At 41.0% G+C, this 16,640-nt stretch overlaps 1 protein-coding gene across 7 annotated transcripts in view; it reads right to left on the bottom strand.

Moving 5' to 3' along the window:
• mast2 (microtubule associated serine/threonine kinase 2) overlaps positions 1-16,640 on the bottom strand; it is a 214,370-nt gene that overhangs the window by 39,681 nt on the left and 158,049 nt on the right. For 6 of the 7 annotated variants that reach the window (XM_074636372.1, XM_074636371.1, XM_074636374.1 and 3 more), the window contains 4 exons: positions 8,055-8,130; positions 5,689-5,709; positions 3,640-3,718; positions 2,330-2,484 (listed from right to left, as the gene is read on the bottom strand). In XM_074636372.1, the coding sequence (XP_074492473.1) occupies positions 2,330-2,484; positions 3,640-3,718; positions 5,689-5,709; positions 8,055-8,130 (331 nt within the window). The remainder of the gene's footprint in view (positions 1-2,329; positions 2,485-3,639; positions 3,719-5,688; positions 5,710-8,054; positions 8,131-16,640) is intronic. The other variant, XM_074636373.1, reaches the window with a different exon arrangement.

Consider the following 16,640-nt stretch of genomic DNA (forward strand, 5'->3'; position numbering starts at 1 on the left):
ATTTATCTGTACTTGCAGACCGTCTGCAGACTTCTCACTAAGAGCTTTTTAATGACACTCACTGCTGGCGGACTAATATGATGTCAGGCTTTCCACTGAGGCTCATCCACCCCTCACATGAGGGGGGCGACTGTTGGCTGCAGCCGAAAACACTTTTCAAAGTCACCTCCATGTGTATTAACTTACTACTCCATCTCTGTAATTACAGCACTTTGGTTTTCTCGGCTTTTTCTGATATTTCTGATAAATATGGAGTCAGATCAGTGTCAATATTAATGAATGCACACAGAAGGATTCACAAATGTATTTCATCATGGATGACACTTTCAATCCAGCTGCTGTATCCCTTTGTTTGGATTCTTTTGGGGATCTTTACGGACTTATCTATCCACGTTTGACTTTTTCCACACTTATAGGTGCACAAGTCAAATGTTTTTGACCACTTCGCCAAAGCTGAATGTCCTCTTTATACATCCATGTAGCTGTCTGACTAACGTTAGTTTCCGCATTCACCCTGTGCATAGGGTTCCTACACATTTTCCATTTCAAAATTCCATACTTGTCCAGACTCAAATTTGCTGACTTCTTGGTAGATTTTTCAGACCATATTTGACTTTGTGACTTTGTGACTTCGCGACTTGGGGTGCAGAGGATGCTGTGACAAGAGTACAGTGCTTCAGCGCCTCCCCCATGGTTGAGATGGCTCTCTTTTCCCATTTTGAATTGTTAACCAACCAGGCTTTGTATTTGGGACTGTCCAGCCAGGTCTCAGAAAACTTGCATTTAACCATTGTGGCAGTTCAGTCCACAGTCCTACGCAGAGAGCTGGACGACGTTGTATTGTCAAACAACTTGCAAATTTGTGGCAACGCTGCTCTAGGTGAAAAACAATTATGCCACCTGTCTATTAGCAACAGGGACAGACTGGGACAGAAATCCATCCTGGGACGTTGGGACGGAGAGGCCTTTAATGCGAGCGCTCATTGGGTGCGAGCCGAAAAATGCATGCAGTAATTTTAACACTAATACAGTTTTTGTGGAATAAAGAGAATCTGACACTTCATAATGGATGACACCTCCTCAGTTTGTATAAGCACGTCGCCACTGCACTGAATTGCAACAGGACCGGCCAGCTGGAACACTAGCCACAGTTCATCATGTACAAAAATGCAGTGAAGTTCACACATGAAAAGCAGTTTGTAAATGCAGGTTCAACAGTTTGTATGTAAATGTGACAACATTCAAATATGTTTTTGATGCAAATCGGAGTTACTTTTAAATACATATATTTGTGGATTTCTATTACATTTATTTAAAACAATGAATACTTGTGTGTGCATCAAAAAATATATTTGTGAAACTTATGTTTCGGATTTTTGTTACATTTATACATATAAACGATAACTATTTTTGTGTGCATTGAAAAATATTTCTGTGGAGTCTTTTATATGTAAATCACAAAATACTTTTGTGAATCCTGAACTGACTCCATAGATAAAAGCTGAAACATTTTATAACATCTCATTCTCTATGTGTTTTACTTTTTTCGTATGGAAAATTCATCTTTTACTTTCTCATGATTTCTAATTTTCCAGAGAGAAATAGAAGTTATATACGGACACAGGGTGATGGTGGATTCCCTGAGATGGCACCTCTTTACACACGCACACTCACAAACACACACACACACAGAGCCTGACATCAATCAACAAACGCAGTGGGACTCTAATCAGATACACGCCATGCAGCTCGGTCTCGCCTCCTTTCATCTCAGAAGACGAAAGAATTCAATATCTGCCCGTAAAGAAACAGAGATAAAGATGGGGAGAAAGCTGCTGAGACAAGAGATGGAGATGGAGGTGAGGCTTAGTGTGGGTGAAAAATAAAGAAAAGTTTAAGGAAGGATGACATAGAAAGGGAGTGATAGGCTGAAAGCCGGTAAAAGAAAGGGTGAAGTGGGTGAAATCTACACACAGATGGAGGATTGTGAAAAGATAAAGATATTTGAGCTGGAGATGGAGAGAGTGAATGTAACACAGGAGGACAGACAGATCCGCAAGTGGACAGGTGGGTGTCACTGATATAAACAATGAGGATTTTCTACTCGCTCCGACCTGTCATGGGCATGTCAGGGGGGGACGAGTCTGACCTTTCTGGAGACTGACTCACAAACACAAACAACCCAGGGCGACAAGGTGTGCTCATGTTTGTTCGTCCTATGTATAGGACGTATTCACGTCACATCAGTTTTTTTCATATTCAGCCTTGAAAAGTCACAGGTGCACGGTGTCTGTGTGAGTGTTTGTGAAGTGTAACTTCAAGCTCCTACCTGAGGCTGCGGGAGCGCGGTCTCATGTTGGGGGAGCGGCGTCCTTCCTCGTCCGTGATGCTCTCGGAGCTGAAGTGCTTGGTGAGGAAGTGCAGCTCGTCCGGAGTGGGCTGGAAGGGCAGCTGGTGGAGCTTCTCCTGAGATGAACAGGAGGACTGTGAGAGGAGGAGCACAGAGGGAGCACAGATTACAACCAGCGCTGGAGCTACTGCGGGGTTAGGCTGGAGCTAAAGGCTAAACACCAGGGCTGGACCAGGACAGGTGGGTTAGGGAGAAGAGAGGACAGGGAAGGCAGGTAACATTCAGCACTGGAGCGTTTGCAAAATATACAGTTGGTTTACAGGGTTTAAGAAAATATCGTATAACGATATTATGTTTTGTGATACTCGATCGATTCTCAAAAACACTGTATCGAGTTTTAATTAGTAGTTTATAGGAAAAGATGAACTCAGTCATTACTTTTACATTTGTACTGTGATAAATTGCATAAAAAGTCAACTTTTTTTTAAACCAGATGTTATGCAGATGATGGTGTGTTCTTTATACTGCAACAGCTTTCCTCAGAAATTTTATTTAAAAAAAAAATCGCAATATATCGCCTTTCTTTCAGTATTGCAAATATTGAATTGTAACCCCTGTATCATGACACGTATCGTATCGCCAGATTCTTGCCAAACACAGCTCTAATCATTACAATGATTTTGAAAAAGTAGTTATACACTAAAATGTATCCCACTTTTAACCTACATGTCTAGAAGTCTTTTGACCTGTAAATTTCCAAATCAATCATTACGGGGCACTGAGGGAAGTCCTTTTGGTCTAACAACTCATTTATTTTCCCCTCTGTACATGCAGGGAGCTAGCAGGCATGCTAGCAGTCTGGAGCTACACAGTTAAGAGCTCGCACAGCCGGCTAACTCTGCTCGCTGCCTTTGAAGCATGCTGAGCCTCATTCTACAGGCGGCAGGCACAGAGAGAGCGCACACCAGGGTATTAAGAAGAGAGATGAAGGAACGGCAGAAGGTAAAGGAGAAGGAGAGGGATTAGACCAGAGGGACTGATGATATGTCCCTGGGAGGGAAGGAAGGAAGGAAAAAGAGGAGAAGCAGAAGTACACTTGAGGGCATCAGAGGAGGAGGAAGTGAGGAGAGGAGAGGACTGTATCATAGCTGAGGGAAGATGGGTTGGCTTGTTGCTTTGCAGTAAAGTCAGAGGCAGCAGAGAGTATTTATTTCAGTTTTTTTGGGGATCCACAGATCATTATGAAACACGTACAATTACATGCAGAGACATAGAGTTTAGATATTTACCGAGACGGTGGAGCTGGGAGTGTTGGTGCCATAGCCAGAGGAAGGCAACGAGGCCAGAGACCAGCGTCTGCCATCCGTCCTGAGGGAGAGACAGACAATAAAGGCATGAAGACATCAACAACAAACATCCACTTTTAAAAAGAATATTTAAACACATATTCCATAACAGCCATATCAAGAAGATGCAGCACCATCACATACAGCAAAATAAAGTGTTTCAGCTGAAGGAGGGAAAATGCAAACACAAGGATAACATGGACTCAAAAGTGCAGGAAAAGTCACGAGGAAGATCCACTGAGAGTCTGCAGACATGACGTAAAGCATGACGGAGTCCAAACACCTTTAGGATTGGATGTTGTCTAAGCTGCTGTTATTCTGTGTCTTTGTCATTGTCAACAAATCTCATAAATAGACTCAAACCAACAACATGTTAGTCCGTCTCTCAATACTTTCTGACTTCCTGTCTGTGGCTCTCAGCTCCAAGCCCATTGGTTCCTACTGAAGATGTAAATCTTTAAAAACAGCTCACAAATATATAGTTTCACTTTTAAAAAAGATTCTGTAATTTCCTTAAAGGGATAGTTTGGGTGTTTTGAAGTGGGGTTGTATGAGGTACTTATCCAAAGTCAGTGTATTACCTATTATAGATGGAGGTCAGCACGTCCCCAGTTTGGAGAAGCATATTAATAAGCAATATTTTCACCGGTTTCCCTTGCCTTGAGACAGCTATACAGTCTATGTTTCCGATGGGGAACTGAAGCTGTTATCTATGCTCTCGCCAAAGCAACCAGACTCCATTGAAAAAAAGAGAGTAATTTCACCTTGCAGAACGCAGGAGTTGCTGGTCTACCGCTGCCTTGATTGGTTAGTTTGTTTGTGTTATTGTGTGACTTTGGTGAATCTGAAGTAACCAAAGTCACACAATTGCACAAACAAACGAACCAATTGAGGCAGTGGAAGACCAGTAACCCCCGTGTTCTGTTAGGTAAAATTACAGTATTTTCCAATGGAGTCTGGTGGCTTTTTGGCGAGAGCATGGATGGATACAACAGCTTCAGTTCCCCGTCGGAAAGGGCTGTTTGACGGCAAGGTAAAGCCGTGAAAATATTTCAAATATAGCGTACACTTAAAGTGATATTGACTTCTTTAGGTGGGCCATTCTTTTAGGTGTCTAAAACACATTTTGATGCCCGCCCTTATCCATAACAGTACATTGCTTTGCTCTAGTACGGTAGCTCGTATTTGTTTCTTCAAACTGCAGGCGTGCCGACCGTCATCTACTGTAGGTAATACACTGACTATGGATAAGTACCTCATACAACCCTACTTCAAAAGATCGGAACTATACCTTTAAACAGTGGCTCACTAGTTTTTAATCAAACAAACAGGAGGAAATAGTGCATTTGTTGGGGACTATTTTCAGCGGTGGATTAATCCACATTTGGTGCTCTAGTGAGTATATGGGGCAGCAGGACGGTGTGTGTGGGATTGAGTCAAAGTAATGTGTTCATGGTAATGAAGGAACATGTCACCCAGTGTAACAGTGTGGCTAATTGATTTGTTTTTAATAGTTTCTGGACAACAACGGAGCTCTAAAGCACAGAGGAAGAAGATATATCAGGCTCTGATACACACACAGTACTTGTTAGTAGATACATTCACTGTTGGTTTGGTCTTATCATGAGATTTATTGACAATAAAAATAAGGAATATCACCAGCCCTATCCTTTAAGGAACAACCATCATTTAACTCAGGATTTCTCAACATTCAGTGACCCATCTCCTCTGCTCTTTATGGTCCCAAAGATTCTCATGACTCCTGAGAGTTTTTGTTTTGTTTTGGGGAAGGCTCAGTGAGTGTCACAGCAGTTGTTCCTCTTTTCAATCTGATTCATGTGCAGTGTTCGGCTGAAGAAGAGGAGACCCTGCAGGGTGCTTGTTGATGCCATTCAGTGTGTGTGTGTGTGCTCAGCCATGCAGCACGGAGGGCAGGAAGGTGGCGGCAGAAGGAGGGAAGGAAAAGGTCTGAGGTCAAAACTGAGAGGTTACCTGTCAGCCCTGTGTCCGTGACTGTGAGGGAGACAAGACAGTGGGTTTCTTTTTTATAGCTGTTAGCAGCTGTCACTGACACACACACACATTCTCCTAGCCTGTCCCAGCACTCAAGTTTTTGATTGTTTGAACAATTAAAAACAGGTCACGAGCAATGAAATAAGTAATTCAGCTGAGCTAACAAGGCAAACAAACAACCCAACTAAATGCCTTAAGACTTCAGTGGCTGCTAGGGGGTTGATTCAGTTCACATCATGCCATTCTAATAATACAATACGTAGTTAACATTAGGGCTGCAACTAATGATTATTTTCATAGTTTTTACACATATTAATCTGTTGATTATTTTCTCAATTAATCAATTAGTTGTTTGGTCTACAAAATTTGTGAAAAATGATGATCAGTGATGACGTCAAATGTCTTGTTTTGCCCACAACTCAAAGATATTCAGTTTACTGTCATAGAGGAGTAAAGAAACCAGAAAATATTCACATTTAAGAAGCTGGAATCAGAGAATTTGCACCTCTTTTTCTTAAAAAATTACTCAAACCGATTAATCAATTATCAAAATAGTTGGTGGTTAATTTAATAGCTGACAACTAATCGATTAATGGTTGCAGCTCTAGTTAACATATCATATTATCATAATAATATAATATGTAATTAGAATAATATACAATATATGTAATACTATATGTAATACTATACTACTGTATTATATAAGCATATATTATCTAATTAAAAATCATATGAATACAGAAAAATATATAAAATGTGAGCATTAAATTGTAAAATAATACGATATATTTTTAAACTTAGCTCACTGCTCTCAAAATGATTTATTTCTGCTTATTATTATTTACAGAATAATATGAAGCCCCCAAAGCCCGGAAAGCTTTTTTTTTTATCATTTGTAACAAATAAAATAATAAATATATATATATTTTATACTATAACACAGGGGGCATTTCTATTTACTCCCAGCAGTTTTTAGACACAGTTATTTTTCAGACATGTCTTCCATCATACGGATCAAAAGCCAAACAAAAAATAATGGTATAGTAGAGGAAGTAGAAGAAAAAATATACAGAAAGAACCAAACACTTAGAAACACATAGAATAATGTGCTTACTGTTGCACTCTGATTACATGTTTCTTATCTCAGGTTAACAGTTTGAGAGTAACATGAATTTCCTAAACATAAAACAATCCAGACTCTCCTTTCCTGAGAGAAAAGAGAAAGCTAAGAGGCTTTTCAGCCAGGGATCGTCAAATCAGTGTGCTGTCATATCAAACTCCACCACATGGTGTCACTGTTGTTCCAGCGTCTGCAGCACCGAGGTCAGCAGTCGGACAGAAACGGATTTCCAATTCAAATCAACATTAATGCTCTTTTTGGCTGCTGCACCGCTGTCATACGATGTTTGATGATGTTGTCATGGAAATAGCCTTGGGCTTTAGTACGCCGGGAAAGGTGTGTTACCATGGAAACATCATCATCTTTAATGAAGATTTAAGAGGCGGGCTTGCTGTGAATGTCTTTACATTTTAACAAACTTTCATATGACGTCTTCTTATCTTGGATTAAAAAAAATCACACAAGTGTCTCAACATGCACGCATCTCTCTGCCACAGGAACAGGCACACACACACACACACACACACACACACACACACACACACACACACACACACACACACACACACACACACACACACACACACACACACACACACACACACACACACACACACACACACACACACACACACACACACACACACACACACACACACACACACACACACACACACACACACACACACACACACACACACACACACACACACAAACCCCAAAGAAACACACACACTTTCCTCGTTCCCTCTCAGTAATTACTATCTGCGCTGAGAGCCCAGACAGATAAGAGGTTTATTAATCCCGGTTTGAGTGACAGCCTCAGAGTGATCATCTGCCTCCTCATCAGCTCACACACTATCATCAGCAGCAGCTCGGCTCTCAAGGCACCGAGGCCACTGAGCCGTTTCACAGCCTTAAAAAAGATATCGACATTAAAGGCTCAAGTACAGCTCATCCATCCTTCAATTCCTTCACTTCCTGTCTGATTATGTTGCTTTATTTTCCACAAAGTGCTATTAAATGTACCGTTAAACACGTGAAACGGTGAAGTTGAACCAGCTGCCTGTGATGTCAAAAAACATTTTATCGTGAGAAAACACTAAAAAGCTGCTGATTCTGCTCATTCCAATTTCCTCCTACCCCACCTAGAGGGAGCACTGATTCGGTTCTCCAGGTGTGACCCTCAAACACACCTGTACATGTGAGTTTCTGTGTGCCTCACCTGCGAGCAGGAACAAAGGAGAAGTGTGCAGCCGTGTTGGGGGAGAAGTTGCGAGGGCTGTCCAGTGGGCTGGTACCTAAGAGAGAAGAAGAAACGAGGAAAAAAGGAAGAGGATTTAGAATAAGCACACTAAACAGAAACCCTGCTGAAAAGACATCGTCTGATAAGACACTGATACAAAGCACAGGAAATGAGCTGTTCTGAAACAAATTACTATGTGATGAACAGTTTTGGTGCTGATGAGTAAATATGACGGACCGAACGTGAAATGGTACATATTTTATTAATGTCTGTCATTTTCAGAATAACAGTCTGAAGAGGTCCAATATGAACAATTAAACCCAGATGAGTTTGATTTGAGGTGCAACAGCCTTTTTCCTTCAGGCAATGTGAAAGCAAATTAAAGACAAAAGAGTAAATAATGGCCTCTAAATGAAAGCATGTGTTAAGTGTTCTGTTTGTCCTATATCCTCCCTCCATTTTTCATCTTCTCTAAATAATACAAGAGCTAAATGAGTGAACAAGAATGTGTCTACTTGGATTGGACAGTTTGGTTCAGCTGAATTCTCTCGCCCTTGCTGACCGTGATGAAATAGAGCTGCTGATAGCGTTAGCAATCCTGATAAGTGTCGAAAAACAATGCTGTAAATGAACGAAATTTGGATCCGATGGCCCATTGTTATTTGACTTCTATAAAATCAGACTTTTTTTTGCAACCAGAGGAGTCGCCCCCTGCTGGCTATTAGAAAGAATGCAAGTTTACACCACTTCCACATTGGTTTCACTTCTAAGACATGGAGGTTGCCCACCGTTTAAAATGTATTCTTTTTCAGTGGTTGTCCTTGCAACCGCAACCTCCGTGTTGCCTGAAAATGACGTTGGCGGGACAGATACGGCTGTCACTACTGATTGATTAGAGCAAAAACACAAATAGCCAACAGGAAGTCAATGTCACACTGAATAATTAAGTGAAAACGAAATAGAAATTGAGTCTGACGCTCAGGCTACACAAACATCTGTCTTTGTGTTTCAAGAGAGGAAACGTCCATAAAACATCTGCAGCACAAACCGAACGATCTGCTGTGAAACTGACACCCTGCAAACAGATGATCCTCTTCTGAATAAACCTGAGATTAGTTAATAAACATACTGACACATCCATGAATAAATACACAGCATGATGGATACCAATATATTCAAGGCCAGTCTATCAGCGGGGAAACACAGCGCTCTGATTCTCGTTGTGTGTAACTCATAATTCTACGGAGGAAGACGGCGAGGGCGGAGGACGAGAGATTAAGTAGTCGGACATTTCCACATCAATTATGCATTTTTCCTCAGCAGCATGCCTGGACAGAGCAGAAACTCAAATATTAATACGAGCATTTGCTCTCTGTCAGACGGGGATTTCTGTCTGTAGCTGCAGAACATGTATGCACATACTCAAGTGAACACGTGTGTTATTAGTCAAACAGAAGCTTGTTAGTGTCCATCGCACTCGTGTGAAATGTCTCATGCATGATTTCATGCGTTGCTGAAGTTATATTCAAAAGACACAGAGGTCTCGGCGGAGCTGTAATCAGGCTCAGTCCCTGCACTTCATGGCTCCATACATGTGTGTGTGTGGACCATTAGTCAACGTAAGGCTCGTTCACAGACAGAGGAATCCATCTCTCTCTGTAAAGAACGACCACATCACAGCAGTGAAGTGTAAACTGTGTGTTTGTGTAGAGGACGGTCGGGGCCTTTCAGAAATATTTGCATGATAATTTGTAGGTGCTTCCACGTATGTGACATGAGCCCAATGTTAGCAAGGCTTCCCAAACAACCTCAGAAACACTCACCCTGGTTTTGAAGTGATACTATATACTTTTACGCTGAAATGATTAGACAATCAGTTAATTGATTGATGTAAAATAAATCACCATGGTTCTAGCTTCATTGTGGGGATTTGCTAATTGGGCTCCATAAACTTTTGATGGCCATTTCCCAAGTTTTTTTTCATTTCTTATAGATTTACTGATAACTGAAAGATTCCTCATACTGAAAATAATCTTTAGTTGCAGTCCTACTCGATTTTCAAAGTATAGCCTAGTGCAGACCACATAACCTGACCTTTCTAGCTGTCCTAGATGCTGCAACAGTTTCCGTGCAAGTTTGATTTGATCTTAGCCAAAGATGCTCTTGTCGTTGGAGGCCGAGATGGGAGATGAAGAGTATCCAATGAGAGAGGAGAAAGAAGACGGAAGGCGGGGGAAGTCGGATATTATCTTATTGCAGATACATGACTATTGGCGTACACTACATGTCAGCTGATAAGTAACAAGACGCTGCAAAGAAACGCCAAAGATACGTTTACAAAGTTTGGAATCAAAGACGAGTTTGTGTTTTAACTGTAAAATGTCCCAGCTCATCTTGACCACTATTTATTAAAATTAAAAATAAAATAAAATCAAGGGAACCTTAATTTTTTTTATTTTACGTTTTGTGGCGATTAAAAAAAAAAAAAAGAGGCAATAATGTTAATGTTATGTAAATGTCATTGGATTATTTAAAGCCTTAAAACTCCAGTATCAGTTGGACTACCGATCATTCACTCATTCGTTTCATTTCATTTCCATTCATTCATCATTGCAAATCTGTCCAACTAGAATAATGTTGTAATCATTACACCTCGTCTAAGATCACGTTGTGTCCTTTATTTCACCTCCACATCTACATGACAACAGTCCTTTAGTGTGAGAAGTACAGCAATTATACAACCCGATGTAACAGACCCACCTGTCCACCAGAGGATAGCGTGTCAGTGTCACATTTTGCCTCGCCTCTGTGTGAATATTACATACGTGTGTATGAATGTGCAGTACCAGCAGGGGGCAACAAAACCACTTAGTTAGGTTTAGGAAAAACGTCATGGTTGGCCTTTGAAATAAGTACGTAAACTAAGTACAATACATAAGGAAATAACATAAGTACGGAGAACATGTCACTAACATAACTAAAAACATTTCATAAACATCACTAGAAAACACTTCACTAACGTAACTTACAAAACAAAAGACTGGTCTATTTCCTGTTGGCATGTTATGTTACTGTCAAATAGGCTGATAAACTAGTGGTAACTCCGAGGATTTAGTCGTTTCTTGTTCCTCATTTCAGACAAAGACTGAAAAGCTTTTTATTCTGAGATGACAGGTTGTGTGGTTGTTACCCATCTGTTCGTTTGCAAGATGCTCAGGTTTCCTTTTTGTCCCACTGACCTTCAAGCAGACTGGTCATGGCTCATACAGAACCAGCTCGCCAAACGCCAACTATCAGTCACAGAGGTCACTCTTTCCAGCATTGCACTGAGACTAGAAACAACTAGACAATGCCTCATTTATACCACTCACCTAAGTCATGTGATGTCCACAGAGTGACCTTCAGCATGTTGACATACTCTGAAAAATCTAACTCACTCTTAAAATCTATTTGAATAATACTTTCCACTTCTTGTCAGGGAGAGTAGTCGCTGTGTGGATTGTATTTTGAAACCGAACAATGAAGTGAAATGTAAATTACAGCTGGTAGGCGGTCTCGTCACTACAGGTACAGAAGCTGCTTTGCTGTCACACTTTTAGACGGTTTTGCGTTGGAAACTGCAGTGACAGTGACCTACTTTAGCAAAGACCAAGAAATATATGAGATACATGCAAATGTATTATCTGCTTTGTGCCTCTTCAGTCTCGCTGCCTCTCCGGGGAGAGTGTGGTTGGGATAACAAAATACAGCTATAATTGGGGAGGGGGCGGAAAGAAGAAAAAAAAAAAAAAAGGTCTTGTATTTCCTCAGGAGCGTGTGAGAAGAATAAGAGAAAAGCTTGAATCCCTGCTGTCTTTCTTTCTGTCCTTAATTACAATTACAAAGTCAAGCGGCGGGCTGTTTGACAGGATTCATCAGCAGTCAGAGCACGCAGCTGCCAATCATCAGATGGCCTTTACCAAATAACAGCTCGCTGTCAGCCAGGAGGATGGAGGAAAGTTCAGGCTGGGTGGAGAGGAAGAAAAAGATATATAAAAAGGGGAGAATGAAAGTTATGGAGATGATGAGAACTATAGCGAAAGAAAGGAGACAGGAGGAGTGAGAGAGGAAACGAGGGATTTATGCAGACTTTCAACATTTAATAAAAGTCATTTTGGGAGCGGATTGGCCCTCATCAGCCCCTCAGGATATTAGACTTTGAGGAATCTCCATTTGATTAGCGGTAAATGGCTGGATGATTGAAACCACGATGAAATTCATGATTAGGGCCAGAGCGAGAGTTTGAGAGGAAAAGAAGAAAAAAAAAAGCAATCATGTATGCAGGAAGACGGTCTGTGGGAATGAAGGGAAAGGTTTAATGGCCTCCAGTGGTGCATATTAATTAGGGAAGTACCAGCCAACAGTGAGATATCACAGCCTTGGATTAGACTAGATAAAGGTTACTGTTAACGTGTATGTTTCTGTGGAGCTGATATCAAACTCAGCATAAGGCCAATTTAAGTTTTTCTTCAAACATTTAATCCTAAATAGAACAACACTGTGCGGTAGCTGTGTACCGAAGCAACAGGAGAGAAAATGAAAAACAGCGACGTTAATTACTGATATTTAATTAGCAGTGTTTATTTCCTCTGCGGGGTCTGGGACACAAAAAAAACAGACAGGACTGTGAGGCTGACTGCGAGGTTGGTGGCAGTGTTTCCATGGCAACACAGCAGCAACAGCAGTCTGGTGGCAGGAAGGAGGAGAAAAAGAGGAAGAGATGGAAGGATGGAGTAAAAGAAGGATGGAAGGAGTATTGTGGATGCTGCACCACACTGTGACCCCAAACTGGCAACCACACCACGGCACAGACTGATTCTCATGCATCCTTTCTTTTATCTATCTCTGAGGCTGCAACTAATGACTTTTCATAATCTATATATTTTTTTAATCAAAATGTTTTTATTATGATTTTTTTTTAATGCAAGACTAATGACAAAGCACATCACTACACTGTTGTTTTTAAATGGCTTATTTAGTGTCATTGTAGTTTACATATTTATGCTGAAATCAAACTATGAAAAGAAAAAAATCTTCAGATGTGAATGAGGTGATGTAGCGTGGATGGAGCAGGCATACCGAGCACAGGCCCAGGGGCCAAAAGTGTCAGGGCCCCCGTGACTTTCACCTAAAAAATGTTACTCAAAGAGACACGTACCAACCAGGACCACAAGGCAACTACAAAGAGACTCAAAATTACCACAAAGAGACTCACAACTACTACGAAAAGGTGCAAAACAACCACAAAGAGATACAAAATGACTACAAAGAGACTCAAAATGACTACAAAGAGTCTTGAAATGACCACAAAGCGACACAAAAAGCCACGCCCTCAATTATACATAACATAATTTAAATGTGTTAGTTATATTTTCACAGCCCGTACAGTTGTCATGAATGGAAATATTATCTAGAGAGACCAAAAAACGTTGTTTGTACCAGACTGTAAACATGTTTATTTCTGCCATAAAGTTGGGCATTTTAACATGGGGATCTTTGGGGATTGACTCCGTTTTGGAGCCAGCCTCAAGTGGCCATTCAAAGAACTGCAGTTTTTGGCTTTATTTCTCAGCACCGGAGGTTGCTGCTTGGCCAATACTCATCATAAATGTGACGCAGCTTTTGCTAAACTTAAACCATTTACTAAGACATCATGAAGGTCAATGGGCAATGCCTGGAATATGAATTATTTCATCAATAAATAAAACTATTTACAACAGCTCTTTACAGCCTCAGTGGGACACAACCAAACTTGATGTTGCTTGTAGCTTTCACAACAAGATGCAGGGAGGATTAACAACAACATGTTTTAACTCATTAGGGAATATAGGACTATTGGTGTTGTGATTGACAGCGAGACACACCAATTGGTTTACACAAAAGCATCACCTAAACAGAGGGCGGATTCAGCAGTTGTTTTGGTGGGACTGAAAGCCTTAATACAGTTAAATATGTTTGTGTTGGTACATGTATTTTATTTTGAAAAGGTCAGAACTTGCTGGAGAAAAAGCTATTTCAACGAAGCCACTTATCCAAACAAAGTGTGTGTGTGTGTGTGTGTGTGTGTGTGTGTGTGTGTGTGTGTGTGTGTGTGTGTGTGTGTGTGTGTGTGTGTGTGTGTGTGTGTGGGCGCTGTAACTGACAGGTTGGCGAGTTCCATTATTTCATGAGCAGGAAATGAGACGTGTGCAACTGTCTGTCAGCTGAGCACAAACACACACTGTTAATGAGGAGCTCCCTCCCTCCCTCTCAGAGTCAGATATAATTGTCGATATTTTACCGTCTTTCATATCCATCCTGCCGTCTCTCTCTCCTCCCATTCAGTCACTGTCACCAATCCATTTTTATTCGGTCCCTCCAATCTATATTCCAACTGTGTCGCTCGCTTCCTTTCAGTCTCCATCAATCAATATCACTGTTGTTCATCTACTTTCCATCTCTCTCTCTCTCTTTACATTTGAAGGGTGGAGGGGGGGCGGGGGGGAGTGGGTGGGTTGCTGGTGGTGGATTTGGGTTTTTTGTATGCTTGTCTTACATGCTGTCAAGCGTGTTCGACAAAAATCCTGTCAGCGCGCATTTCATCTGTCACCACACACACACACACACACACACACACACACACACACACACACACACACACAGAGCTGTAGCACACACACTTAATTATGTACAGACACACTTTTTCAATAATATGTGTACGTATGTGTTTGTGTTTGTGTGTGTCTGTGTGTGTGTGTGTGTGTGTGTGTGTGTGTGTGTGTGTGTGTGTGTGTGTGTGTGGTGCCTGTGAGAGAGGATCCACGGCTGCTTTTCCTCAGAAGCATTTTAAGAGTCAGAAATCAACATTTGAACAGTATTTTTTCAATCAATCTGTTGATTTCATAGAAATAGAATAGGAGTAGATCGAACATTCCCATTCAGTTCAATTAAATTTATTTTAGCGTCAAATTATAACAGAATTTATCTCAAGAGATCCCCCCATGAGCGTGTACTTGTTGCGACAATGACAAGAAAAAACTCCCCTTTAACAGGTAGAAACCTCGGGCAGAACCAGGTTCTGGCTGGGCGGCCATCTGCCTCGACCGGTTGGGTTGAGAGAAATCATTCAAATCAACGTAACAGGATGGTCGGACCAGTGGCCATTTTTATGTGCACCATTGCCATTGTGACAGTTGTAGTGGTGCTGACTTCCGTATAAACTAAACCAACTTGCGGCCAGTCACAGACTCACTGAGGTGAAGTTTTGCATGACTAAAATGAGCAGTGGGCTAGTAACCATCGAAGCATAGAGAGCCAGAGTAAATGAGTAAACTAACATATTATTGCGTCATTCACACTCTTGTCACAGCGTAGGGAAGCACATTGCTATCGCCAGTTGAGTGACAACTTTGTTCAGCTAATTTTCAGTAACCAATGTAGCATTAAAGCATGGTGGAATTAACTAGCCAGCTGTTCACTAGTTAGTTAGCTTGCTAATTCCGCCATGCTTTAATGCTACACTGGTAACAGAAAATGAGTCGAACAGCGGGCTGGCGGGTCTAACGGACTGCATCCGTTCTCTTCTCGGTGAGCTGCGACCTCACTTTACGGCCCCACTGACGTGTGTTCTGTTGTCACCAACAACAATCAACATTTTCTTTTGTAAATGACCATGAAGACAGTTCAATGTCCGTTCTACTCCCATTTTATTCCTATGGTTGATTTTCTTTTTCTTTTTTGTAATCTAGAACTCTAAAACACAAAGATATTCAGATTACAATGACGTAAAACAGAAAACGAGCAGCAATATATATATATTTTGGACCTCTAGCTTGATAAGTGACCATAACTTTCCAGTCACCTGGCCAACTGGGAAACAGCAATTAGAGTCCAACCAATACTACATTTTAGGTCTGATGCCGATACTGATAGGCTATATCGCCACATATTTGTTAAAATAATAATAGATAAGATCTATCAAATTTAGTCTTTAAAGAATTGTGGACATGATATGTACATGATATGCATGTGGACATTTTACAGTTGAAAAATAACCTTGTCAGGGCTCTCAGAAAATAAAAATCTGCCAGGCTAAGCCAATATATCAATCAGGTTCCAACAGCAATGTAAGTATCAATTTGTCCCGAGCTGAATTTATGTTATCTGTTTATACCAACATCCTCCTATCAATCAATTTAAGAGGAGCGCATGTTGATAGTTTTATGACGTTCTACATTTGCAACGTCAACAGCTGAATGAAGAAGGGCAGAGCTGGAGGTTATTCTCCTGGAAGCATTGTCAAATACAAGACACTCAAAATATATCCGACCAAATTAAGTCATTTTTAAAATCCTGGACAATCTAGGGAAGCAGCCTACATACAGTATGTGGGTCTGTGCAATAATCAATGCAATCAAATATCTGGCTGTGCTGTGCTCAGTGTGCAGTCTGAGCTGTTAATTGCGCTTTGTCGGTGTGTGATGGTAAACAACACGACTCCATGTAACACAGTTCACCTGCTGTTACTATACACGCTTTTCATCAGAC

This window comes from Sebastes fasciatus, chromosome 5, assembly GCF_043250625.1.
Source record: "Sebastes fasciatus isolate fSebFas1 chromosome 5, fSebFas1.pri, whole genome shotgun sequence".
In the NCBI taxonomy this organism is placed as follows: Eukaryota; Metazoa; Chordata; class Actinopteri; order Perciformes; family Sebastidae; genus Sebastes; species Sebastes fasciatus.